The sequence below is a fragment of the Talpa europaea genome (assembly GCF_964194135.1).
Source record: "Talpa europaea genome assembly, chromosome: 9".
NCBI classification, from domain to species: Eukaryota; Metazoa; Chordata; class Mammalia; order Eulipotyphla; family Talpidae; genus Talpa; species Talpa europaea.
The window spans coordinates 20,580,046-20,605,227 of NC_140076.1; the positions used below are offsets into that span (position 1 = coordinate 20,580,046).

General features: G+C 52.2%; 2 protein-coding genes across 2 annotated transcripts; both read left to right on the plus strand.

The window, feature by feature from the left end:
- Nucleotides 1-8,057: 8,057 nt before the first annotated feature.
- Nucleotides 8,058-8,879, plus strand: GJB5 (gap junction protein beta 5; the record flags this gene model as incomplete). Its single annotated transcript, XM_084242741.1, has 1 exon — nucleotides 8,058-8,879. One exon carries the CDS (start codon nucleotides 8,058-8,060, stop codon nucleotides 8,877-8,879), a length of 822 nt encoding a protein of 273 aa, XP_084098867.1.
- Nucleotides 8,880-11,905: 3,026 nt separating this feature from the next.
- GJB4 (gap junction protein beta 4) lies at nucleotides 11,906-12,706 on the plus strand (the record flags this gene model as incomplete). Its single annotated transcript, XM_084243028.1, has 1 exon — nucleotides 11,906-12,706. The coding sequence occupies one exon, from the start codon at nucleotides 11,906-11,908 to the stop codon at nucleotides 12,704-12,706; it is 801 nt and encodes a 266-aa protein (XP_084099154.1).
- Between the last annotated feature and the right edge of the window lie 12,476 nt (nucleotides 12,707-25,182).

Below are 25,182 nucleotides of genomic sequence, written 5' to 3' on the forward strand. Positions count from 1 at the left end.
CCACCCCCAGTTATCCAGCCACACCATCCATTTCCCTGCTAATCTCAGACCTCCAGGTGCAGCTTCCATACCCTAAAAGTTACCTGAAATGAACTCCTTCACCTGGACAGCTTGTGGCCCCTCCAAACTGGCAGGGCCCACGCAGTCTATACTGGCAAGAGAACGGACATCAGGGCCAGTAAGTACAGAGCTATAATACCAGCTCCAACGTAGCCTAATTGTGCGGCCTGGAGCAGATTGCTTCACTTCAGACCTCAATTTTATCTTCTGCAAAATGGGGTTAATGGTACCCTCTTTGCATGAGTTTTGGGGAGATTGGTTGAGATCCAGGATTACAGCCTCAAATGACGACAGGGCCAGGCAAGTAGCACACATGAACAAAAGGGCCTGGTGGGGTGTGTGGCAAAGTAGAGAACAAATGCCCCATCTACAAGGGACCTCTTCTGTCAGTCCAGCTATTGATGCCACAGGGAGTATAACCCCCGTGTTGCCAGATTTTCTGCTTTTTCAAGAGCAGCCCTCATCATGTTTTCATGTGGAATCTCCAGAATTTTATATATTGGCAATTAATTGAAATGTTTCTTTAGCACCATAAAGGCCAAACAAACATTTGCCTCCAAGTTGCCCATTTGTACTCTAATGTATGCGAGGATCGGGCCCACTGCACATTATAACACAGAGTCAATAAACAGTAATTCCTTCTCTGCCCTTCTTATTGATTCTCTCAAAAGAAAAAAGTCTCTCCAAGCCATTCCTCCCTCCAAGCCATCATCATCTTCATGGTGCCTTCCCTGGCCAGCAGCCACCAGGCCCCGGCCATCCACAGGCCCGGCGGGGCTCTGACACCTCACCCAAATGCCTCACCCTCCCAGCCTCCTCCCTGCTGACCTGGCAGACTGGCATGCTTTATTGGAGCTGATATTTCCTTGGGGGCAAATTTCTCTCTTTTCATTTTCTCTTGTATATTTCCAACAACCTACAAGTAGTTACTACTGGCCAATGAGGAAAGAGGGTATAAGACAGTCGACAAATAACTTCTTAAACACCTATTGTGTGCCAGGCTCTGCTATATGGCACACTCAAGGTCACACAGAGATTCATGGTTGCAGGGACAGAAACCTAAATTAAACAACCTCAAGCAAGGGGACAGTGTGGCGGCACAAGTGCTTGGCATGTCAGCCACTGTGCCAACAGTGAAGGCCTTCAGAAGGCGGTGGCTGGTCTCTGGAAAGAGTCCAACTCCCACCACCCACCCCATACCCATGAGCAGGAAGAACAAGCAAGAAGTGGGTAGAGCTGGCGAGGCACAGAGGCCAGGAGGTGGTCCAGCTCCTGCTGCCGAGGCTGAGAAGGCAGTCATGTGCCATGATAATGAGAGACAAGATGCCCGGGCTGAGGACTGGGGGCCAGAGAACCAGTCCACAAAGGAGGGGAAAAGAGCAGATAAAAGCGAGGCCCACTGGCAGATCAGATGAGAAGCTCCCCCCTAGAGTTTGCACAGGTTCCTGCCAACCAGAGAGAGGAAACTCTTCTCAGCCCTGCTCCCTCTGATCACTGCCCTCCCTGGCTCTCCGCTTCCCTTGCAAGCTTCCTGAGAAGGCGCCATTTGCACTTTCTATGCCGATGGCCCTCCAGCTTCTGTCCCTACCACCCGCTAAAGTACCTCTGGCATCCTCCGCTCCCCTGCCTGCCATGGCTCATCCCTGCGTGCTCTTTCTCTGCCTGCTTCCTGAAATGCCGGTGCTCCCCGTGCTCAATAAACAATAAAAGCCGGACTCCCTTTTCTTCTCACTTGGCACACTTTCCCAAGGCTGCCATGTCCATTCCTGAGACACTCAAGTGTTTTTCCAGCCATCGCTGCCAACTGCTGACTGGACAGCCCACACGTCTCCACCCAGCCTGCAGAACATGGGACTCGCTCACTCCCAAGAACCCGGGAACCGAAAGTAGGCCTCACCTTCCCTCTCCAAACAGCTCGCCTCTCCCCCTGTATTTCTACTTCTACCACCACGGCACAACCAGCTGCCTCCCCTCCCCCATCCATTCAGGCCCCAAACTGTCAGTTGTACTTGAAACAACAATTTCCTGACTGGACTCTGGCGCATGTCTAGCCTAATCATCGCGATAACTTTTTGCTGATCTCACACACACTTCTCTCAACCTCAGGGTGCTTTCTAAGCATAAAGTTGGTCCTTCTTATTCACGGATTCTTTTAGGGGGAAAAGGCTGTCCTAAAGCTAATTCCATACAGGCTTTGTGGACTCCACCCCCAACTCCAGGCCAAAGCCAAAGACACTGGGAACTCCAAATCCCATCACCACCCAAGGGAAGGTGGCTGGGACCTGAGGGTGGGGTTAAGCAGCCAGGTGTGGTATAAAGCCAGACACGTGGGCTTTGGAGGGGTTCCCCCATTTTGGCTCCCCGCCAGCTCACAACATCCGGCCAGCTCTGAGAGTGACTCTGGGTTTCCAGGTCGGTGGATCGGGTAGGACGCATTAAAGACTTTATTTCCCTATATTCTCCCTGAGTTGTACATTTCCTTAATTCCCTTTCCCTTGTAAATAAACCTTTTATTAACCTTTTGTGTGTGCCTGGAGTGGGGTATTAATAAGTCCCTTGTAAGCACGCGGGTGAGGACCCACAGCCAGGCAACCTGTTTTATTTTATATCGGGGTTGCCCTATAACAATTCCACATTTGTGAGCTCATCCACTCACTAAACTGATTTGTAACCCCAAAATTAATACTCACGGTGCTTTTGCCATCATTCCCAAACACACATACAGCAGGAAAAAATTTAGGTACCCCAACCGCCCGCCGGACCCATTCCCAGGTCGGGTGGTACGAGGCTTTGCTGTGTCTTCTTGTTTCAGCCCGTACTGTAAACAAGTGTCCTGTTGGAGATCGATTTAGTGCTGCCTTTTCCTGTTTTTGTGCTTTGGGGTGGTGGTTTCGCTGTCTAACTGGCCCCGAGTGTCATACCGAAGTGCTGTCTGTGCTCCCGAAGCGCAGGGAGGCTGCCACATGCCTTCCAGAGAAAATCAATGTGTTTCATGCGCTCCGTTCAGGACGAGTTATCGCGCTGTTGGGCCTTGAGTCCAGTGTACTCACTCAGCAACATGTATTAACTAAGATGCCTTTAAAGAGAAGCACACACAAAACGAGGGACGTAGTGATGGGTCAATGAAAATGGCCTGAGCAGAGCCTCGTGGGAACATCACCCCATGCATCCCCCACTGGCAACGGTTCAGGTTCTGTGAGTTCAGTGCTTATGGCGACTTCAGAGAATAAGTAATTAGACTCGACTATGTTAGCCTGACCACGGAGCTCCCTTCCTTCCCCCATGCACACATGATGAAACCGAACTCCTTAGTGTGGCCTTCCAGGTTCTTCACAGTCCAGGAGGTTCTTGCCGACCTTCCACCCTCTTTGCCTATGGTGCCCCCACCACACCCCTGCAGCCCACTGGCTAAAAGTCTTCCATTTTTGCAGGGGTCCTCTGCACACTCTGTGCCCTTGGCCTCAAAGGCCTCTCTCTGCCTGCGCTCCTCTTGGTGAACTCCTACACATCCTTCAACACCCAACTTAAATGTCACCGTCTCTGGGCTCCCGCTGGCAGAACTTGACACTCCCCTCTCTGTTTGAGTCTCTTCTAGCACTCCCACTGATCCCTCCTCTGTTGCACTCGCTTTGGAGGAAGCATGTGGAGGGGATAGATGTGTGTGACCCTCTCTTAGGGTACATACACTTCATATAGCATTCTCTCAACAATATAAATGGGACCAGGCACTATTCTAGGCACCAGGGGAACAACAGTGACTAAACTAAGCACTGCCCCCAAACTAAGAACATGCCTGACCCCATGCTCCTGAGTGTGACATGCATGTACGTGTGGGCTGCATGCTGTGGACTTGCAGTGTGTGTGGCTCCTAGACAAACCGCTGGCTGGATTCCTACCCAGTGTGACCCATGGGATTCCAAAGGCATTTCAGAAGTTAATTAGACCAAGAAGCTGCATCTGAGCTCTAATGAGAAGTCCTCCCAAGTGCTCCCCTCTGGCCTCCCCACCTCGCCCGCAGTCACTGCCTGGCCCAGGTTTTGCCTTCTGAACCCAAAGACAACATCCAGCCCCCTGAGGTTTTCTCTGGTGAATACACCTGTCCCCGACCTTTCTCTGCCTCTGCCACATCTCAGAGAAAAGTCGTGGGAATGAGGCAGAGAGGAGGGAGTCGTCAGAGTGCCCGCCACGTGCCCAGTGTGTGGGCAGCTCACAAGCATCATGGGGTTTTTAGACAGTCATCCTTTGTGCCGGCCCTGGGCCTCTGTCGGCTGGGTAATCAGTGAGCAGCCTCACATGGGAGCTGATGAGGTCGTCCCGCCACGCAGACTAGAAATGGAGCACCACGGGACAAGGGCCAGCAGTGCCAGGGTCCAGGTCCCCGACCCGCCTGAGCCTCTGCTTGGCATGGCTCTTGGTGTTTCCTCAGAACACTCACAGCCCAGGATGTCTCACTGTGCAGTGGAGAGACAGGGAAATAGTCCAAGTTTAAAAGTCACAGAGTTGAGATTCCAAATGCAGAGTGTGGGCTCCAGATGCAGAGGCATGGGACCCAATGCAAGGGTGTGGGGCCCAGATGAGGGTCCTGGGAACCCATTGCAGCCATGTAGGCTCCAGATACAGGAAAGGTTGGGCCCAAATGCAGGAGTAGGGCCTCCACGCAGGAGTGTGGGGCCCAGATGCAGAGACCCATGGCCTTCCCGGATCATCCCTGCCTCTCCTACCAGGCTGTGAGGCCCCTGGTCTGCACAGTCCCAGCCAGTCCCAGCCCCTTCTCCAAGGCCATTCCTGCATCACTGTGTGTCTGTCCCAGGCTGGAGACCCTGCCCCACCTTTCTGATCCTCTCATCTCTGTAGCCCAGCACCGAACACAGCGCCAGGCATGCAGCTGGACCTCGGTGCTGATTCTTGAATTTAAAGCAAGGTTGGGTGGCAAGGCCAGGGGCTTAGGAACAGGAAGCAGCCCCATGTCAGGGAAGGACAGGCATTGTAGAGGCTGGGAGAAAAGTGGGGCTGTGTGCGCAGCAGAGAAGGTAACCTCCCTGCCACCCCTCCTGCATGCAGTGTTAAGGTGGAAAGACCCCTGGATTCCTGCAGCAACAGTATGGTGGGGAGAGGGTGGGCTGGGCCCAGGCCCTAGAGCCGTGTGACTATACTAGATTTATCATCTGGGTATCAAGTCCAAGTTGGTGAGTTCCTGGGGGCAGGGGCTGGTCCATTTTATGTCCCTAAAAATTTCTGTTGGTGTGAGTTGATGTGGTCACTCAACAGGTGGCTCCTGCCTGGAACAAACTCAAACTATTGTAGTCTGATGATGATATAGAAGCTCAGAGCCATGGAAGTCCCCAGACAGGGCCCTCAGCAACCCAGAGTGGCACCATCAGGGCGGCTTCTTGGAATAGGCCAGGCAAAGAGAAAGGCAAGAGAAGGGGCAACTGGTGGAGCCAAAGCATTTGGACTGGAGACAAAGTTGGGAATCATCAAGTTTCCAAAGTAACTGAAGCTACAAGAAGGGAAGGCCACTGCGGACCAACTAAAAACCTGCCTTTAGAGGCCTCTGAAGTAGCAGTGGGGTATTTCCAGGGAGGAAAGAGAAGGCAGGGCGCACACCCACACGAGCCCAGCGGCAAGAGGCCAAGCAGGGGTCAGAGTGGATCTATGGCTCTCCCCTGAGAGAAAGTCAGGATTCTAGGCTCAGTGCCCTGGAAAGAGTGAATTCCTGAGTTTTCTGGGCCTGGGCAGAGGCCGTTGGGAAGGCTGGGGCCCAGCCAATGATAGTTGCAGCTGTGGCTCCTCCTCCCGGCAGGCAGCAGACTCAGGCAACTCCACAGGATCTGTCCCAGGAACAGGCTTCCCCAGACACCCTCTCTGGTGCTGACATGTGTTCCGGCCGCCTGCTGAGTCCGCCTGCTGGCTGCCAGGAGCCGATACCCAGACAGCCCTGAAGAGTCTCCACTCAGGTAAGGCCACATGTGTCCAGATGTGCCCCTGGACCTTGGCACCCCCGACAGCGGGAGCCGGCTCTGATGGAGAGAGGGGCGAGGTGCCTGGGAACATCCAGGAGTGTCAGCCCCAGAGGAAAGGCTCCTCCCTCATTCCTCTGGCTTCTTCCCTGTTTGCTCTGGGTTTTTCCACTCTCTCCAGGGCAGAGTGGGAGCCAGGGACTGAGTGAAAGAGGGGCTAAGGGGGACGGAAATTGAGCAGGTGGAGCATCTCTGCCTGGGCCTGCAAAGCCCCGCCCCGCCCCACCCCAGGTGGGCTGGGCCAGAGCCTCTGGGGACTCAGGGCTGGAGCCTCCCTGGGTGTTCCCAGAGAAGCTGCCAGGAGGTCCACCCACCTTGGGCAGGACTGAGCAAAGACAAGCTGATGATTCAGAGAAGAGGCCCCATGTCCAAGTGGTAGGTGGTAGAGACACAACAGCAGAGAGACAGGGTGGGGAGCAGAGACACCCTCAGCCTCTCTCACCTGGGATCCTCCAGGTGGAGGAGGGAGTGGATACAGACAAGACAGACAGGAAGCTTCCCGGGACTTAAGGAAAAACGACGCAGGCCCAGACTGTGGGCTGTGGAGCCAGCCTGCCTGGGTTCGAATCCCAGCTGTGCCACTCATTCGTTAATGTAACTGTGAGCAAATTATTTAACCTCTCTGGACTCTGCTTTCCTCCTCTGTAAATGGGGAATAAAAATATGCTACCCCTTCATTCGTTTGCTGTATTAATTCCGACAGGGCGCTTAGAGCCTCGCCTGGTGCCGCATTAGCACCAGCAAACTCTGGCTTAACTCACTGCTCTGCCCGGGGCCCCCAGGGTCAGAGCAGCGCAGGACCAGCAGCCTGGACCAGCCCCCAGAAGGGCCCAGGAAACCCTGAAAGTTAGAGGCTGTGCAGGCAGATTCCCTGGGACCCTGGGGGCAAACCACAACGCGCGGGTCTCAGCGGACCCCCAGGGGCAGGCAGAGGAATTCCAAGTGAGGAAGTAGACACCCCTCACTCTGAGCAATGCTCACAGTCCTTAAAATGAGGTAAATCTGATTCCTGTGTGTTCATCACACCAATTCACCAGCAGAACTGACCAAAGGAACATTTCCCGTTTTGGTGTCTTAACAAGGCTGTTTCACAAGATGATTTTAAAAAGAGAGAGAGAGAGAGAGTACTGTGGCTGATGGAATTTGGACAAGGTCACATATTCTGTCCACTTTCTAGAGATTTGCAATGTGAAGTAATCGCATGGTCAAGTCAAGGAACCTATTTAGCTTTGCTGAAGGCAGTGGTGGCCTCCCTTCCCTGAACACCGAATCCTTCTCTCTTTCTGCTCCTATTGCCAGCCTATTGAACAGGGTTCCCGGGAACACCCATTTGGGAAACCCTGGAATGCCAGGCTTTACTCTGGGAAGCCTGTTGTTTAAAGAGAACTTCCGCTCCCAACTGTGTCTTCCTGCAGCCTCGTCACTGCCCTCGCTGCCTACATATTCATGGAGCGTCAGCCCAGAAGGTCCCATATTCCTCTCCACCCCAAGTCAAGTCAAGGACAAAGAGCAGGGTCTCCGGAAGGGGCTGTCCGAGGGAGAGAGCAGTGCTCAGAAAGGCGAGGGTGCCCCCTGAGGTTCAGCCTCCCAGGAGGAGCGAGGAGGTGGGCGCAGAGAGAGAAGGCAGCGCACCCCTCCGCCATCCCCTCGGGACCACAAGGCCGGAGCCCAGGCCCTGGGAGGAGTGAGTGGCTCCCTGGACCTGCCTTCACCTACTTTCATGGGTAAGAGCTGGGCTCTGCACTTAATTACTCGAGTCCCAGCTCTGTACCTAATAGTTGTGTGACCCTTAGAACGCCTCTAAACCTCCGTTTCCCCCACCTATAAAATGGGAACAATCACATAATCTGGCTTGTCTGCAGCTGAGAATTAAACACCCTGACATATCCCCATAAAGAGCTCAGAGCAAGGTTTCTATAAACATGACAAGTGATTATTATCATTGCCCTGCAGCAGCAGCCAACGCCCGGACCCACCATGAACTGGGGGATCTTCGAGGGGCTCCTGAGTGGGGTCAACAAGTACTCCACGGCCTTTGGCCGCATCTGGCTGTCCCTGGTCTTCATCTTCCGCGTGCTGGTGTTCCTGGTGACGGCCGAGCGTGTGTGGAGTGACGACCACAAGGACTTTGACTGCGACACCCGCCAGCCAGGCTGCCACAACGCCTGCTTCGATGAGTTCTTCCCCGTGTCCCACGTGCGCCTCTGGGCGCTGCAGCTCATCCTGGTCACCTGCCCCTCGCTGCTGGTGGTCATGCATGTGGCCTACCGGGAGGCCCGGGAGAGGAAGCACCGAGAGGTGGTGGGGGACGGGGGTGGGCGCCTGTACCTGAACCCGGGCAAGAAGCGGGGTGGGCTCTGGTGGACATATGTCTTCAGTCTGGTGTTCAAGGCCAGCGTGGATGCCGCCTTCCTTTACGTGTTCCATTCATTGTACCCCAAATATACCCTCCCTCACCTGGTCAAGTGTCAGGCAGCCCCGTGCACCAACCAGGTAGACTGCTTCATCTCCAAGCCCTCGGAGAAAAACATCTTCACTCTCTTCATGGTGGTCACAGCCGCCATCTGCATCCTGCTCAACCTGGTGGAGCTGGCCTACCTGGTGAGCAAGAGGTGCCGGGAGTGCCTGGCTGCCAGGAAAGCCAGGGCCCCGGGTACAGGCCATCACCCGGGCAATGCCACCTCTCCCCACCAACAGGATGACCTCCTCTCGGGTGACCTCATCTATTTGGGCTCAGACAACCACCCGCCCCTCTTACCAGACCACCCTCAAGACTACATGAAGAAGACCATCCTGTGAGAGGCTGCCTGCACAGGCTGATAGGCCCAGCCTGGCTTGGAAGGTTCCAGTGACTCTGACAGGTGCAGGCTTGTGTTGGAGATGCTGATGGGGCAGGCACAAGGGAAGGCAACCTGGGGGCAAAGCCCTATTCCTCAGCTCCTGTCCCCACAGTGTGGCCTTGGGCAAGTTACCCCCTACTCTGTGCCTCAGTTTCCTTTTGTGTAAAACAGAGATGCTGAAACCCACCTCACAGGGTTGCTGTTGTGAGGATGAATATGCACAGAGCTTAATAAATTGATATCAGCTCATCTACACTCAAGGTGCCCTCTCTCTGGTCCTTCAGCTCGTGTGTTCCCCAGTGGGTCAGCGGACTAACCTCTCTGCCTCTCCAAGGACTGCACTTGGTCTGCCATTTGAGGGGCCACCCCCACTCCCAGAAAGAGGGTCCCCTGCCCTATGGGGGGGTCATGCTGCTTGCTCATACACAAATCTAATCTTTAGCCCCATTTGTCACTTTAGGGCTGTGGGTTGCCTGCAAGAGAATGGAGCTCTGTGAGATTGTTTATGTCACAATGGAAAGTTCATGACTTTGAATGAGTCAGAACACTTGCATTTGAACCCAGGTTCCACTGGCAGTCCAGGAAAGTGACTGCCACCTCCAAAATGGGCTAATACCACCCCGAGGTAGTAGACAACCCCCAAGGAGTTGCCGTGAGGAAACATGAGCTCATGGCTATGGATGGGGGCTAGCTGACCGTGAAAGGTCACACAAATGTCAATGATTGCTGCTAGGAAGTGCCCACAAGGGCTTGTTTGGGGATGAGGCAGGGGGTCCCTCCCTGGCTGCTTATTAGCTTCCCTGGTGCAGCGAGCACTCTCTGGTCACACTACAACTGCCCTGAAGGCCTGCCCCAAGCCCAGAAGCCCAGGCCCACAGAAGACAGGCAGTCTGGCTGGATCTGGCCCTGTGCCAACTGGGGCATTTCATGCTGCTGAGCTGCATTTCCTGTCTCTACCAGGGCAGAGGGTACTCTCGTCGAGAAGAGTCATAGCCCTTGCCATCACCAACACAACTCATGAACAGCCCAAGCTCTAGCCCCCAGAAATGTCCCCTCAAGGGATGCTCGAGGGTGGGACGAGCTTCTCATCTGACTCAAGGTCACCCCTTTCCATTGCCGAGGATCCTCAGAAGAGGGCAGGAGGGGGTCTTGGGACAAGGGGACAGGGGCAGTAAGGCAATGGGAAGAAGACAGGGGCAACGCCATGGGTGCTGACCTGGGCCTGGACACGAGGGTACCAGGCTCCTGGCGCTCGCCCCGCACCGCACTCACCTGCATATCTGCCAGTCCAGGAAGCCAGACCCAGTCGTGCCTGATGAGGCTGGAGAGAAGAAGGTGTGGGCCAGGAGAGAGGAGCCGCAGGTGTTTATTCTGAGTATGTGCCCGGGGAAGTCCGCCCGCCGCCTGCCCACCCACCCGCTCGCTCTCATCTGGCTCATTGGCTCAGAAAGCCCCACCCAGCAGGGCAGTGAGGAACAAAAGCTGCCTCTAGGAGGCCCCTGGGCAGACAGAGGAGTCCAGGGACAGGAGAGCAGCCGCTGGGTCCAAGAAAGGTGAGAACCAAACTGGGCAGGAGGCTGGGCTGAGGTGCCAGGGCCAGCGGGGGTCCTGCTATCTCCAGCTGTGGGCTGGTCTTCAGGGAGGACCAGAGGCGACGAGGGTCAGGGTCCCTGAAGGAACTCAAGGGAAGCTCCAGGAGGGGAAGGAGTGTCCTGCTGGACCAAAGAGAGGCCAGGGAAGAGCCAAGGAAGGAGTGCGGGACCAGAAAAAGTGGGGCCTCGACTCAGTTTAGCAAATGTCATCATGTGTTCGCTGGGCTGGCCCAGCGCTGGGTCCCAGGGAGGCAGATGAGTGAGCTGCGGAGGCTGCATTCCTGAAGTTAATGGTCTGGCGCGGAAGGCTGGTGGTGGGACATGTGAGTGCTGGTGCTGCATCCTGCCAAGGAAGACGAGGAGGTTGCTCAGGTAGAAGAGGGTGCTCAAGAGGTGGCGGGGTAGAGGCTGGGAGGGGCGATGGAACATGATGTCCCTCCAGATAAGGGGTTGAGCAGATCGAGTACATGGGACAGGGACCAGACGGAAATAATGGGAGACTTGGCTCGAAAATAGCCACGGAGCAGACAGAGATGGGGGTGTCCCTGCGAGAGAGAGTAAATGGTGGGGTCAACAGTGTACCTGAATCCTGTCCCTCCCTAGCACTGGAATGGTTGGAATTAGAGGAATTCCAACCATGGAACAGTGGCTGGAACAGTCAGCCCTCAGGCCCAACACCGATGTGGGGGTGACAGGATGCTGCCAAGCCACCATGTTTCCAAAGAGCCTGTTTAGTTTGGGAGAGAGTGTCAGGGCTGGGGGCATCCCAGGGCCAGAGGAGGGAGGTGGCTCAGGGGTCTGCCCACAAAGCCACTAGGAACACTCCCAGCCTAGGACCTGGCTCCTGTTGGCACTCAATAAAAGTAGGGGAATTTGGAGGCTAAAGATAGAAGTGCCCCCCACCCTGCCCTGGTCCACCCCTGGCAGCTGATGGAAAAACAGATCCTCCAATCCAGCCCTTGCTGCTATCTCTTTAGAACTCGTGTGACCCGCAGGGCTGAAACTTAGAGTCAAAGAGGTTGGCAGGCATGTCCATGCAGGGCGACTATCATTCACATTTATCTATTACTTTATAGAATAAGACACTCTCTGACTCTGGAGCTGGAAGACAGAAGGTCAAGACTGACTGCCGCTTCCAGCTGGGGTCTTGCGTGGGCGCTTCTCTGGGCCTTAGCTTACCCCACTGTGAAATGGGGACAGTGGCCATGCCTCCCCCGCCAACTCACTGCAACTGAGGACATGATGGTGCAGAGGGTTTGAAACGGTCTGGCCCCTTGCACCTTTAATAAAGGGGGCACATTTCCAGGTTCTGCCCAACCTCCTGGCCCTGGGCCCTGCGTGGGAGCACTCAGGTCTACACCTGCCCACGTGAGGACACAAGGACACCGTCAGCATGAACTGGACATCCCTGCAGGGCCTCCTGAGCGGGGTCAACAAGTACTCCACGGCGCTGGGCCGCATCTGGCTGTCGGTGGTGTTCATCTTCCGCGTGCTGGTGTACGTCGTGGCGGCCGAGGACGTGTGGGACGACGAGCAGCAGGACTTCGTCTGCAACACCAAGCAGCCGGGCTGCTCCAACGTCTGCTATGACGAGGTCTTCCCTGTGTCCCACGTGCGCCTCTGGGCGCTGCAGCTCATCCTGGTCACCTGCCCCTCGCTGCTGGTGGTCATGCACGTGGCCTACCGAGAGGACCGTGAGCGCAGGCACCGCCAGAAACACGGGCCCAACGCCCCGTGCCTGTACGACAACCCCAACAAGAAGCGGGGCGGGCTCTGGTGGACGTACCTGCTGAGTCTCATCTTCAAAGCTGCCGTGGACGCCGGCTTCCTCTACCTCTTCCACCGCATCTATAGGGATTATGACATGCCCCGGGTGGTGGCCTGCTCCCAGGCGCCCTGCCCCCACACCGTGGACTGCTTCATCTCCCGACCCACTGAGAAGAAGGTCTTCACCTACTTCATGGTGGCCACATCCGTGATCTGCATCCTGCTCAACCTCAGTGAGATGTTCTACCTGGTGGGCAAGCGGTGCGTGGAAACCCTCAGCCCCAGGCGCCGGGAGGCCCGTCGCCGGAGTCACCTGACCGATTCGTGCCCACCATATATCCTCTCCCAGGGAGAGCTCACTCCGGATGGGAACTCTGTCCTAATGAAGACTGGGTCGGTCACAGTGGATGTGAGTGGGTACCCATAACCTGCAGGATGACGGCCAGGATACTGCCTACTTCCCAAAGGCAGTGGCATCTTCTCTGCAGCAGGAAAGTTGTGGGAGCTCACCCACGGGCCAGTGATGGGGGTCAGTTTGGTCTCTGGGTCCTAAACCTCAGGGAGGGGGAGGGTTTGATGGCTGGTGGGGATTTTGTATATGGACATAGGGTATATCAAAACCCTAAATAAATGTGACTTTCCCAGTACTTTGCAGACCAGATGGGTAGTAATGTGTAGCAGGGGGGTTTACGATGGACTCAGTGGGCACCTGAGCCCCAGAAACGCAGATCCAGGGCTCACCCATCACACACACACACACAGAGCGTATCCCCAGGGCATGGTGGAGAAGGCCCAAATGCAGGCGCACCTGGACTAGCTGACCATCCCAGGAGCCCCAGGAGACCCTGGGCCCACACATCGGTTCCCAGGAAGTGCTGCCCAGGCAAATGTGGGTGGCTCAGGAGACTGCTGGCTCCCCCATTCCTACCTCCCTAACCTGCCAGCCCAGGATCAGGGAGGTGAGTCCCCTCTGAAGTCGGAGGGGAAGGCCTGGAAAGGATGGAACAGCACTAAGAAAAGGCCATAGCAGGGGCCTGCCGGGGTGTCTAGAAGGCTTGTGCCACAGACCAGGGGCCCAGTGGGCACACCCAGGGAAAAGGGTCCCTTGTGGATCCTCAAGTCTGGGAGTTTCCCTGGATACACATTCCCTCGTCTCCCACCCCTACCCTTGCCAATCAGACCTCGGCAACTCCCCAAACTGCACCTCAGGCCTGCACTGCCTCTGAGTCCTGGAACCCCTGCCCACCACCCCACAACAGGACAACTCTCCTGAGGCCTCTGGGCCTCTCACACTCAGCCACTCCCAGGCTGACAGTGTCATCTTCCCCCAAGCCTGCCCTCCCCTGCTCATCAGCCACCCCACAAATGGTGCTGACATCCATCCTACGTCTGACCAAGCTGGACATTGACCTGACAAGCCAATCCCCTCCCCATCCCCAAACCTCTCACATCCCAGTGCCACACCAAATCCCACCAACTCCAACCCCAAAGGCCTCCTGAGTCTGTCCCTTCTCTTCCACTCCATAATCTTACTGCCCTCACTGGGCTTTCCCTCCACTAGGAGGACAGAGTGGTTTTCTTACACCCAAATATGACGGTCATCCCTCCTGCTTAAAATGCTTCCAGCACTTCCCACCCTTATTGCCCTCCATCTCCCACTCTTATCTCCCCAGCCTCACCCCCCACCCCTGCTCCACCCCACCTTGTACCCACCAATAATTCCAAAGGGCTCCTGGCTCCCTAATCAGACACATCAGGCCTCCTCCAGCTTTGTCACATCATCCTGCTCTCCCCTCAGCCTGGAACACCCTTCCTCCCGGCTCTGAGACCCTTCCTCAAGCCTGAACAGCCTTCTCCACTGCCTTCTCATTCCGTTCTCACCATAGGTCTGGGAGCCCCTCGGGGCCAGGATACTGAGTCATCCAGGTCCCCAGCTGCCTTCAGTAAATGGTTGCTACATGAGTAAATGGGCTGTAAGCTGCTTGGTGGAAGGGCCCGTCTCTTGTTTATCTGATTCCACCACACCTTGCCCAGGCAGTTCAGCGAAGTGTTTTCTAATTTGTTCATATGTTTTGTGTCATTTTAACTAAATCCAGCCTAGAGGTCTCATTTCTCAATGAGGAAACTTTGGCCTAGAGACAGGGGAGGAGCTCTCTGTCAAAGACCACGTCGCCTGTGGTCCATGGAGAGCCTCCATACCCACTCTTGACTTTGGGACAAGATCAGCATCCCAGGAAACAGAGCCAGTGGGAAGGAACAAGGGGGTTGAGCTAAGCAGTTGGGCTAAGGCAAACATGGCCTTGACCTGATCCCTGTGGGATGAGGGGCCTTTGGATCATAAATCCCGCCACCGAGCTGTCCCCTCTGGTGGTAAGGTCATCACGCTGTGGAATTCCCTATCAGTCAGCCATTGGCTTCATCTCATACCAAGGGCAGCAGGGCTGGCAGGAAAGCATAGCTGGCTTCCACACAGTCAAGGCCAATTCTCCAGGGGCAGATACGAGTCATGAGTGGCCAGGGTTTACCATTCAGGAATGAGAGTCCCCCAGAAAAGGGGACATGGGCATAGCACCAATACCAACTACTGAACTTCTGAGCCCAGGAAACAAGGGTTGCCCCCTACTCTAATCCAGACCAGAGCTGTGACCACCCAACCCCAGAGAACAGAGACCCTCTCAATCAGTGTAGAAGCACGTGGCCATACTGCTCAGACCCAGGTAACTCCCCAGTGAAGCCAGGGGACCAGCCACAGTCCACTCCCCCTAAGATTCCAGATTCCCCAACCCAAGGGCGGCGCTGGGGGAACATGCCATGTGCACATTCTGTGCTGAGGCCTCCGTCTTCATGGGTGCTGTTCCTGGAGTTCTCAAGTCCTGAGTCAGGTGGAGACCAAACCCCATCTTCCCAGCCTCAACCCCCAGTGAGAGCGGGGAAAAATCCCCTGGGAAACACTGCCCTATCTTCAGTCCCCACCCTCTCGAGACCCCCACATGCTCCCACCACCCCTCCCAGAACTTTCCACCTCCACCTTCTTGAAATTTTCCATGTAGCTTGGGCCCCTGCTTTCTCTTCCACCCCTGCCCTGCCCCATTGCTGCCACCCACTTCTCATTCATGACGGGCTTGAACCCGTGACTCAGGGTCCCCTGGAATTCTCCCATGACCCAGGGCACGGGAACCACCTGTGCATCTCTTGGTCCTTTTCATCCTGTGCCTCCTCCTCACTCCACTTAGTTGCCTGCTCCCTCAGACCTTCCCCAGAACTGCTCTGCCTCTAGACTCTTCTGTTTGATTCAAGTCGGTAAATATTTATTGTTCACTGTCATGGGACAAGTCCCATGCTAACTGCTGAAGATTTGTCTGGGAAGACTCAGGCACTGCCCTGGCTTCAAGGACTTACATTCTAGCAGAGAGGATTGCTGCTGGACTCGTGGCAGGCTGGGGAGCACAAGGACCTCAGGGCAAGTCTAATCCAAACACCAGGATTCCAGTAAAAGAGCCCCTGAGAATCCTTAACCTGACACCTAGGGATGAGGAGGTTTTGCCAAGCAAAGGGTTGGGGGGAAGGGGGGGCCCACACAGAGGGTACAGCAGAGGAAGGCCGAGAAGGGAGAGCAAGCCTGATGACAAGGCTGACAGGTAACTCGAGGGCTTGAGCCAGGTGAGGCGGCCCGAGTAAGAGTTAGGTGGAAGCACACAGGACTCGGCCATGCAGTAAAGCCCTTTTCCTGCCGTTATGCTTAAGGCAATGAAAAGTCCCTGGAGAAACTGACCCAATTTGCTGTGTGGTTACAGTGTGGAGGGGCCACGGCAGGACTGCTACCTGTTCAGAATCTGATAGAAGAGTCGAGAGAAAAACAACAATCTCCTAAAACAACCTCGGGTGTGGGCAGCAGAGATGGAAAAAAGTAGCTGTGTTTGGGAAATGTTTATGAAATAGAATCAAAAAGATCTGGCGATTTGGTTGGGTGTGGGGTTCAGGTAAAGAGAGGAATCAAAGTGACACCCAGATTTCTGGCTCTGCTTGGTGGGGCCGTTTCCCGAGGGAGCCCCAGTGGAGGAGCAGGTTTGAGGGACATCGGTAACCTCAGTTGCAGACGTGTTGAGTTCCAGATACACAGATACCTGGTTACCCTGTCGTTTGTGGGCCATCGCGGGCCCTGGGTGTCTGACTACGACTGCACTTACTGTCGGTCTTGGTGACTTCACATGCAACAGGTTGACCTCCCGGTCCCTTGGCTTCCTTGTATCCAGTGATGTTTATCTCCACCCAAGGAACCCCACACATGTATATGCTCACACCTGAGACCTTATCTCCACCACACGCTGCATCATCTTCCGGCGATATCTCACGCACTCCAGCTCCCTCCGCCTCCAGCGATCCTCCTGCCCCATCTGTTGATTCATCACTATCCCCATCACCCCTCACCCCTCTTCAGGCCCTCCCCTCCCTCTCTCAGGACTTCAACTCCGTGTAGTCACCAACTCTTAGGAGTCCTCCACTCCCTTGCTTTTCTGTGCTTCTAGAGTTACTCACCTGGCAAGACCCTAAATCCAGTTTAAACCCAACTCACCCATTCCAGAGCCCCAGAGAACAATACAACTGGACCAACTGGTTTCAAATAAAAACTTTTGACCACAAAAGTCAAATGGGTACTCAGCACCGACAAGAAATCCTATATTTTCCTAAAATTTTAATCTTATTCTCCAAAATGAGACTATCCTATCATCCCTTCTCTTCCCGCAAAACTTCAGCCCCTATTCAAACACTCCACTCTGCTGGTAGCCAGGCATCATCTGCCATGGGAAATAGAAGCAATAGGAAGTTCTAGCTCAGCTGCCCACCACCAGGTCTGCCAGCCTCCTGGCATGAGTGCTAGTTTGCTCTGTCTCCTCCCTTTAAGGTGAGTGAGGATATCTCCCTTCTTCTGGTACATTCCTTTTGGATGCTGGACCCCATCACCTCTCACCTACTCTGGACAGTGATTCATGGTTCTGCCTCCAATTCCCCTTTCTATAAATATGCTGTAATATTTTCATCTCTCACTTTTCTTAATTCTCTCTTGGCTCCACATCCTTCCTCAACTACTACCCCTGCTACAAAAACAAAATCTTCCAAAAGTTGTCTGTCTTTGCTCTTTCCATCTCCTCATCACTCGAGTTAACCACTCCAGTCAAGACTGCTCTCGTCAGGATTACCAGTGGCCAACGAATTGCCAAATCCAATAGTCAGTTTTTCATCCTCATCCGACTCCCTGTGCAACATTTGACCAGTGAGAGCTTCCTGCCTGACCACCGTCTTGCCATGGCTTCCAGAGAGCCCTCTCTCCTGACTTTCTTCCACCCCACTGGTGGGTCTTTCATGTTTTCCATCCATACCTTCTGCTGATCTCTACATGCAGAGTGCCCTGGGGCCCAATTCTCTACCCAATTTTCTCCTCTCTATATATTTCCCCCCCTATGATCTTGCCCAGTGCCATCTATAAAACCATCTATAAAATGGTGACTCCACATTTATATGTTCAGACCTAACCATTTCCGTGAGTGTGAGACGCAAGTACCCAACTTCCTAATCGTCATCCAAAAACAGAAGCCCTGACCCCTCTAACAGAGAGCACATGTGCGTTCTCTTCCAGTCTTCCCCACCCTGGAATATGACTCCCCTTCCACCTAGCAGCTCAAGCCTAGAAATCTCTTTTCTCATAATCACAGCCACACCGTTAACAAGTCACATTGGAAAATTTTCCAAAATATGTTCAAAGTCCAATCACTTCCTATCATCTCCAGGCACCTCCATCCCAAACCAAGTCACCACCTTCAACACCCACACTCCTGCGCTTGCCCCTCTGCAATTGCTCCTCCACATGGCCATCTGAGACACCTCTCTGTCAGGTAACTCATCTAAGGGACTCTGGTTTGAAAGCCTCCAAGTGGCTTCCCATAGTGGCCATTAAAAATGAAAATATACCCAACTCTTTGACATAACCTGCAAGGCCCCACATGATTAGACCCTGGGTACCTCTCAAACCCATCCTCCTCGATTTCTCTTTCTGCCTCCCACACACACTTTCCTCCTCCCACCCCAGGGCCTTTGCACAGCTTCACATGACTGTATCCTTGACTATCACATCAAAACTCAAACACCCTCTCCTCCAGGAGACCCATTGTGACCCATTCTCCCCAGGTGAAGCCCTCCCATCACACTCACTACTACGTGATCCCAGCCCCATTTTATCTTTTCAGTAGCATTTACTAGTATGTTGAATGTCCTTCTTAGTTTACTTGTTTATACTCTGGATCATCCCACTAGGATGAGCCCCTTGATAGCAGGGACTATGCAGTATGGTTTTCACACCTTTCTCCTCCAGTACTTGACACATAGTAGGCGCTCTCTGCACCTGACTGAGTAATTGACACCCATATAAAGATGAGGAAAGGACTGTCCAGGGGATATCAGTTTGGAAGTCATAGGCAGAAGCACCTAGACCTAAGATCTGATTCTACTCCAAAATTACCACTTGGTGGAAAGGATCTGTCTTAAATTCAAGTCTTAACATAGTCTCCCGCGTAGTGGGGCACGCTCTCAATTACTGTGTTTCGAACAACAAAACGCTCTTTGGGGGAAACTCATTAGCCTGAAATAACCTCAATCAATGAAGTTTTGGATATTCGTGAAGGTCCCCTGGCAGAATCAGAAGAAATGGAGGCAAAAGCATTTCACACAGATTCAATCATTATTCCTGGGGGCACAACCTTACAATTACAAGTATTGTCTTTTCAAGCAAACCCTTTTTTCAAAAAATCACTTTAAGAACAACAAAGGAAAAGACTATGCAGGGCAGATGACAAATACATCCTCACCAGGTGATCTTTTTATGCATGCTGCCTAATATTATGCAACCAGCCCTCTGTGGCAAAGAATAAAATTTCCAGCATCATAGACAAAATCCCAAAGCGCTGTGTCACAAATAATTTGGGCAAAAATAAAGGGTGTGTGTTCTATAAAAGGTTAATGATAACAAAGAAAACTAATGATATTAACCCAGATGTTAAAGAAAAACAAGGAGTTTAAATAGTTGGCTTCTTAAAATGACAGAATACTTACTGTATTGTTTTATATTACAGGTGATTTTTAAATGTGTAGTGAACTAAGTTAATAAAGCAAATTATTTTTTCAACTACACTAAAAAAATGTGTTTATTCAAATGAGCTCCCTCATTGGAAACATAGGGGTTGCTTTATATTTGGGGTCACCTTTATGTGGGCCGCTATGGTAGGTGGTAACTTAAGTCTTGAGAGTGGCTCATATTGTACAGAGACTGTGGGAAGAGAGATGAGAAGATGCTTGAGGATGGAGGCTTAAAGACCAAATAAAGTGGGGTAAAGCCAGCAAAAGGGACTATGGGGTAAAAAGCATAGAAGTCAAGGGAAGAGGATATCACAAAAATTAAGTGATGAGTGTTCTAGGGAAGTTTCTAGAACCTTGGGAAATTTCTACAAGAAGTCTCCCTAAAGAAGGAGAGTGATCATCAGGGCCAAACACTGTGTGGGTCAATTGAGATAAAGAATGAAAAGTGTCCATAGATAAACAAAGAGGTTCACTGGCACCCACAAGGAGCATCAGCAGCAGAGACAGTCCAGGTCCCAGTGAGAGGTGGGGACAGTGAGAGCAAATGGAGATTGCAAATGTAGACAACTGGTTGGAAGATGGTGGCTGCAAAAAGAATACAAAATAAAGGGTTTAGCTGCAGAGTAGGGGGGCTGTCAAGAATTTTCAAGGAGAGAGACAGGAATATGTAGTGGTGGGATGAACCCCGTTCAGCAGAAAGGTCGAGGTCCCAAGAGAGCCAGAGGGAATGGGATTTGGAGTCCAGATGGAAACTCAGACTTGGACAGGAGAAGGCCGGGTTGACCATTGTAACAGGAGGACAGGAGGAAATGGCGAGAGAGGTGTGGGTCCTCCCACTCACCCTTTCCCACCCCTGCCAACATCTGTTCATGTTGATTCAATAGATGAGCAGGTGACCTCAGAGGCACCTCTAGACCTGACCCCTGACTTTCTCCTAATCTGTCAGCCCCTCCTACATTCACTTTCTTCTTCATTCAGCATAGACTGGACTCTGTAGCGTCTCTCTGACCACTGTCTCCTTGCAGTTTCTAAACCCACATCTGCCTTCCCTACCCAACTGCAAGCTGTCCAGGCAGGAATAGTGTCTGGTTTGCAGTTCTTCTTCAGGCCTGGGCCATGCCTGCCATGCAGTCAGAGGCTTGTAAGTATTTGCTGAGATAATGACTAGAATTAATTGATGCCCTTCCAGTATCCTCACTGTCCTTCTGCCCCTCCTGCTTAGCAGGGGCTGATTCGATCCAACCATGCTTCCCCATCTCGACACCTACCTCTATCCCCATCTCTACCCCTTCCTTGATCCCAACCTCTACCCCTGCTGCTTCCTCTGCCTCTACCCCAACTCTAAGCTCTGCTAGCGTGAATTCAACAGCCAGAGTGAGCCAGGAAAAGTCATGTTCTCCAAGCCAGACTGACCATCTTCATTCTTCCCTGCTATGGGTCTCTGCTCTTGCACACTTTTCCACTCTCCTTGAACCTTCTAGCCCATTCCATCTTGTTTTCTTTTTTTTTTTTAAGATTTATTTATTTATGCATACAAGAGCTAGGGTACAGGCCAAAGGTGCAGGAGACAGAGTGGGGAACAGAATAGGCAGAATGACTGAAATACACTGTTGAGGGGAGCAGCAAGCAAGTCAGTAGAGGTCCGCTGCGCCATGTAGCTCCCTGGCCAGCCGGGAATGGCACTTGTGCTGCAGCAGCTGCAGATAGCTTCGTAGTGCTGTGCTTAACCCCTTGCACCACCGGGGAGGCCCACCATCTTGTTTTCATCCTATTTCTCACGGGAAGTAGAATGTCTCTGAGAAGAATGCTCTCCCGTGAACTGCCACCTCCCCCAGCTCCTGCACAGTGAAAGTTTTGTGCTCTAACCTCCCCACCCCTGCTCGGCAGGGGCAGGCCCTCTCTAGACACCCGTTGGCTTTGTCCTGGATCTTCAGCCTCTGGCTCTCAATATTAAGCTTGTCCACATCTTTACCATACCAAAAAGAAAAGCAAAACCCTTCCTTGACCCCATGCTCCTCACAACTCCCTCATCTCCCTCTTGACTTTCACAACTGTGCCTCCTGAGACAGAGGGCTGCACTCCTTGCCGCCACTTCCTTGCTTCCCTCTCGCTCGCACCTGCTCTGATCCAGTCTCCTCCCCACTGCCCCACTCACACGGCTCTGCCCTTGCCAAACGCACCCATGATGCCTTTGTCACGAACGCTGTGGGTGTGTCCGGTGCTCGTCTGGTGCAATGAGCTGCTGAACACACTTCCTTCTCAAGCCTCTTCCCTGAGCTGTGACACCTTAGATGCCACCATGCATCTCCCTTTCCTATAGTTGATTGTGTCCATATGTCCTGGCCCCTCAGGGTGGATATGCGCCCAGGTGAGGCCCCTCAGGGTTCCTCTCAGACTACCCAAATCATTCCTAAGGGGAGCCTAGCAGCACAGCTTGGAGAAATGTGAGCCCAGGGCTGCTGTGATCAGAGTTTTTTTCTGCAAAGACCCCTCAGTACTTGGAAAGAAGGGACCCAACAGTCAGGGAAGAACAGAGGTCAGGCAAGCAGGACAGAGGTCTAGATGCATCCAGAGTTATCTGTAGCCAGGGGCTTCCTGGCCCGAGGGGCCCCTGCCTTTCCCCTGTTTGAGCCCAAACTAATTCCAGTTGGATTTCTGTCGCTTGCAATCAAAGGCACCAACTAATACCCTGGGCTTCTTGGACACCACTCCTCCAGTTTTCCCACCTCCCCATCCTGTCTCCTGCAGGTCTGCCTCCTCCCTTCACTGGGGAGGTTTATTTTTTCAGTTTCCACCATTGTGAGTTCAGTGATGTGAATTCAATGGTGTAAATCCTTGAGCTGCAGCTCTGTGACATTTGGAAACCTCTTTGATGTACAGAGTAGGGGGAGGATGGATAGAGTGATCACTTTGTTCTATGACTGTTTGCTAAAATAAACTTATAATGCCTTTGGGGTCCTGACCCTGCTGTCCCTCTTCTCTCCTCAGCCTCCGCACCTTCATTCATCACCACCTGGACACTGCTGACGCCCAGATCCTTGTTTCCTCTCCTCCTCTCTCTTTTCAAATTTTTTTTATGTGGATAAAAATGTTCACAACATGAAATTATCATTCTATTCATTTTGAGTGTATAATTCAATAGCATTCATTATATTCTCCATGTTGTACAACCATCCCCAGTATTTCTAGAACTTTCTCATCATCTTTAATAAAAACTGTTCCATTAAACAAGAACTTCCACACCCCTCGACCCAGTCCCTAGTAACCTCAACTTCCTGTGCTTTATGAATTTGCCTATTCTAAGTACTTTACTTTATGTAAGTGAAATCATACAGTATTTGTCCTTTTTGTATCTGGCTTATTTCTTAGCATGTTTTTAAGAGTCACCCATATTATAGCAAGTACCAGAACTTGCTTGCTTTTTTTATGGCTAAATAATATGTTATTATATGGACAAGCCACATCTTGTTCATCCATTCTTCCTTTCATGGACATTTTGGGTTGTCTTGGTTATTGTGAATAGTGCTGCTATGAATATTCATGTACAAATATTTGTTTGAGTCCTGTTTTCAGTTCTTTCAGGTCTATACCTAGGAGTGGCATTACTGGGTCATAAGGTGACTCTATGTTTCATTTTTGGGGAAGTCACCAAACTTTCCCACGGCAGCTGCACCATTCTGCATTTGTACCAGCAACACACCAGCTCCCAATCCCTCCCTCTTTCCTGAGGCCCAGTCCCAGGCACATGCCAGCCTTGGGACCCTCAGACACAGAGGGCCCACATGTAGCTCAGACCACCCCAGGAGGGCATTTGGATGCAGAGGACAAGCTGGCTATACGGAAACAATCCATCCTGGGTGACAACCCAGCCCCCTCAGGTTTCAGGCTGGACTAAGAAATAGGCATTAGATGAGACACTGAGATGGAGTGTGGTAGGGTGAAACTGTGATGACTTGCATCATAATTAGAAAGGATTTTACAAGTCTTGTGGGTATGTCCCTATGGCCTTGTCAAAATGGCTGCACTGGAATATCATCACAGACACATATGTCATTTAGCAAACTCTAAACACAGTGACCCCATCATTTTCTTCTACCTCTCCCAACCTGTCCTGCTCCTTTTCTGTACCTCCCACCTCAGCCAATGGTATACCATCTACCTGGTATCAATGTGACGACCTCTGCAATTTGCAGAAGGAGAAAATTCAGGAATCGCTGTCCTGCAGCCCAGGCCCACTCTAGGCTTTACCGTGTAATGCCCAATACCCATCTCCTCCACCCAAAATCAAGGCTCTGGAAGCTTCCTCACTGCAGGTGACAGACTAATTTCAAGAACAGTGCACACACCTCCTCTGGGCTACCTTCCCAGCAGCATGGTGCCTCACATGATTACAGTTCGAAGCAGGGACCCTAAGCAGGGAGACTTCCTCCCTTGCGAAAGGTGTGCAGAGGAAGGATGAGGACAGGGATTCAGCCAGACCATCCACCTTACCTTTGAGCTGGGGGCTGGGGCCTCATGGCAGGCAGGAGGGAAGACAGGCAAGGCAGGGTCAGCAAAGGAGACTGAGAAAGAACAGCCAGAAAGAAAGGGGAAAAGCAGGAGAGGGTGATGTGCTGGAAGCCAAATGAACAAAGTGTTTCAAGAACAGAAGGATCTTCCTTCAACAAGGAAAGAAGAGGGTGCATTTTATGGGATTTGGTTGTGGGAACCTTGGCAAGAATTGTGTGGGTGAAATATGGGGAGCAAACTCCTGATTGATGAGTTCAAGGAAGGATAGAGTGGGGAAAAAATGGATACAATAATCAAGACAGCTCCTTTTAGGAGTTTTGCCTTAAAGGAATGGGAAAAAATAAGGCAGATGACATTTATCATATACTAAATTTTTTCATTGATTTTTCTAACTTTTCACAGGTCAGTTCCACACTGTTTTAATAATTATAGCCTTAGAATCATGTCTTAACATCTGTTAGACGAATGTCTCTTATTACTCTTCTTTTCTAGGATTCTTCTAGCTATAGCTGTTTCTTTTTTTTTTTTTAAGATGTATTTATTTATACAAGAACTGGGGTATAGTCAGAGGCGCGGGAGGGTGAGAGAATTCACCAGAGACAGAGCGGGGAGCAGAACAGGCAGACGGACCGAAGACACTGCTGAGGGGAGCAGCGGGCAAGGCAGGAGAGGTCTGCCACACCATGTGGGTTTCTCCCTGGCCAGCCAGGAATCGAACCCACACTGCAGAGGCTGCGGACAGCTTCACAGCACTGCGCTCAACCTGCTGCACAACCGGGCAGGCCCTATAGCTGTTTCTTTTTATGCATTAATTTTAGAATCATCTTGCCTAGTTTACAGATATCTTATTGGTTAATAACACTGTACTGTGTATTTGAAAGCTGCTGAGAGTAATTCTTTAATGTTCCCACCATATGCACAAAAAAGTAACTGTGTAAGGTAAAGGATGTCTTAACTTTATTGTGGTAATCCTTTCTCCAAACCTACATATACCAAATCATCACATTGTACACCTTAAACTTATACACTATCGTATGTCAATTACATCTCAATAAAGCTGGGGGGAAAAAGAAATAAGAAGCTGAAAGAAGTGGGGTCAGATGAGGTTTGCTTGCTTATCTTTTAAGATGAGAAACACCAGCTTGTTTATTGCAATAGGAAAGATCCAGTAAAGAGCAAAGACTGATGACAGAGGCAGAGTGTATTCCGGGGTGATGAGAAGGGGTGGGGTCCAGTACACACATACAATGGTTAATAGCAACTCAC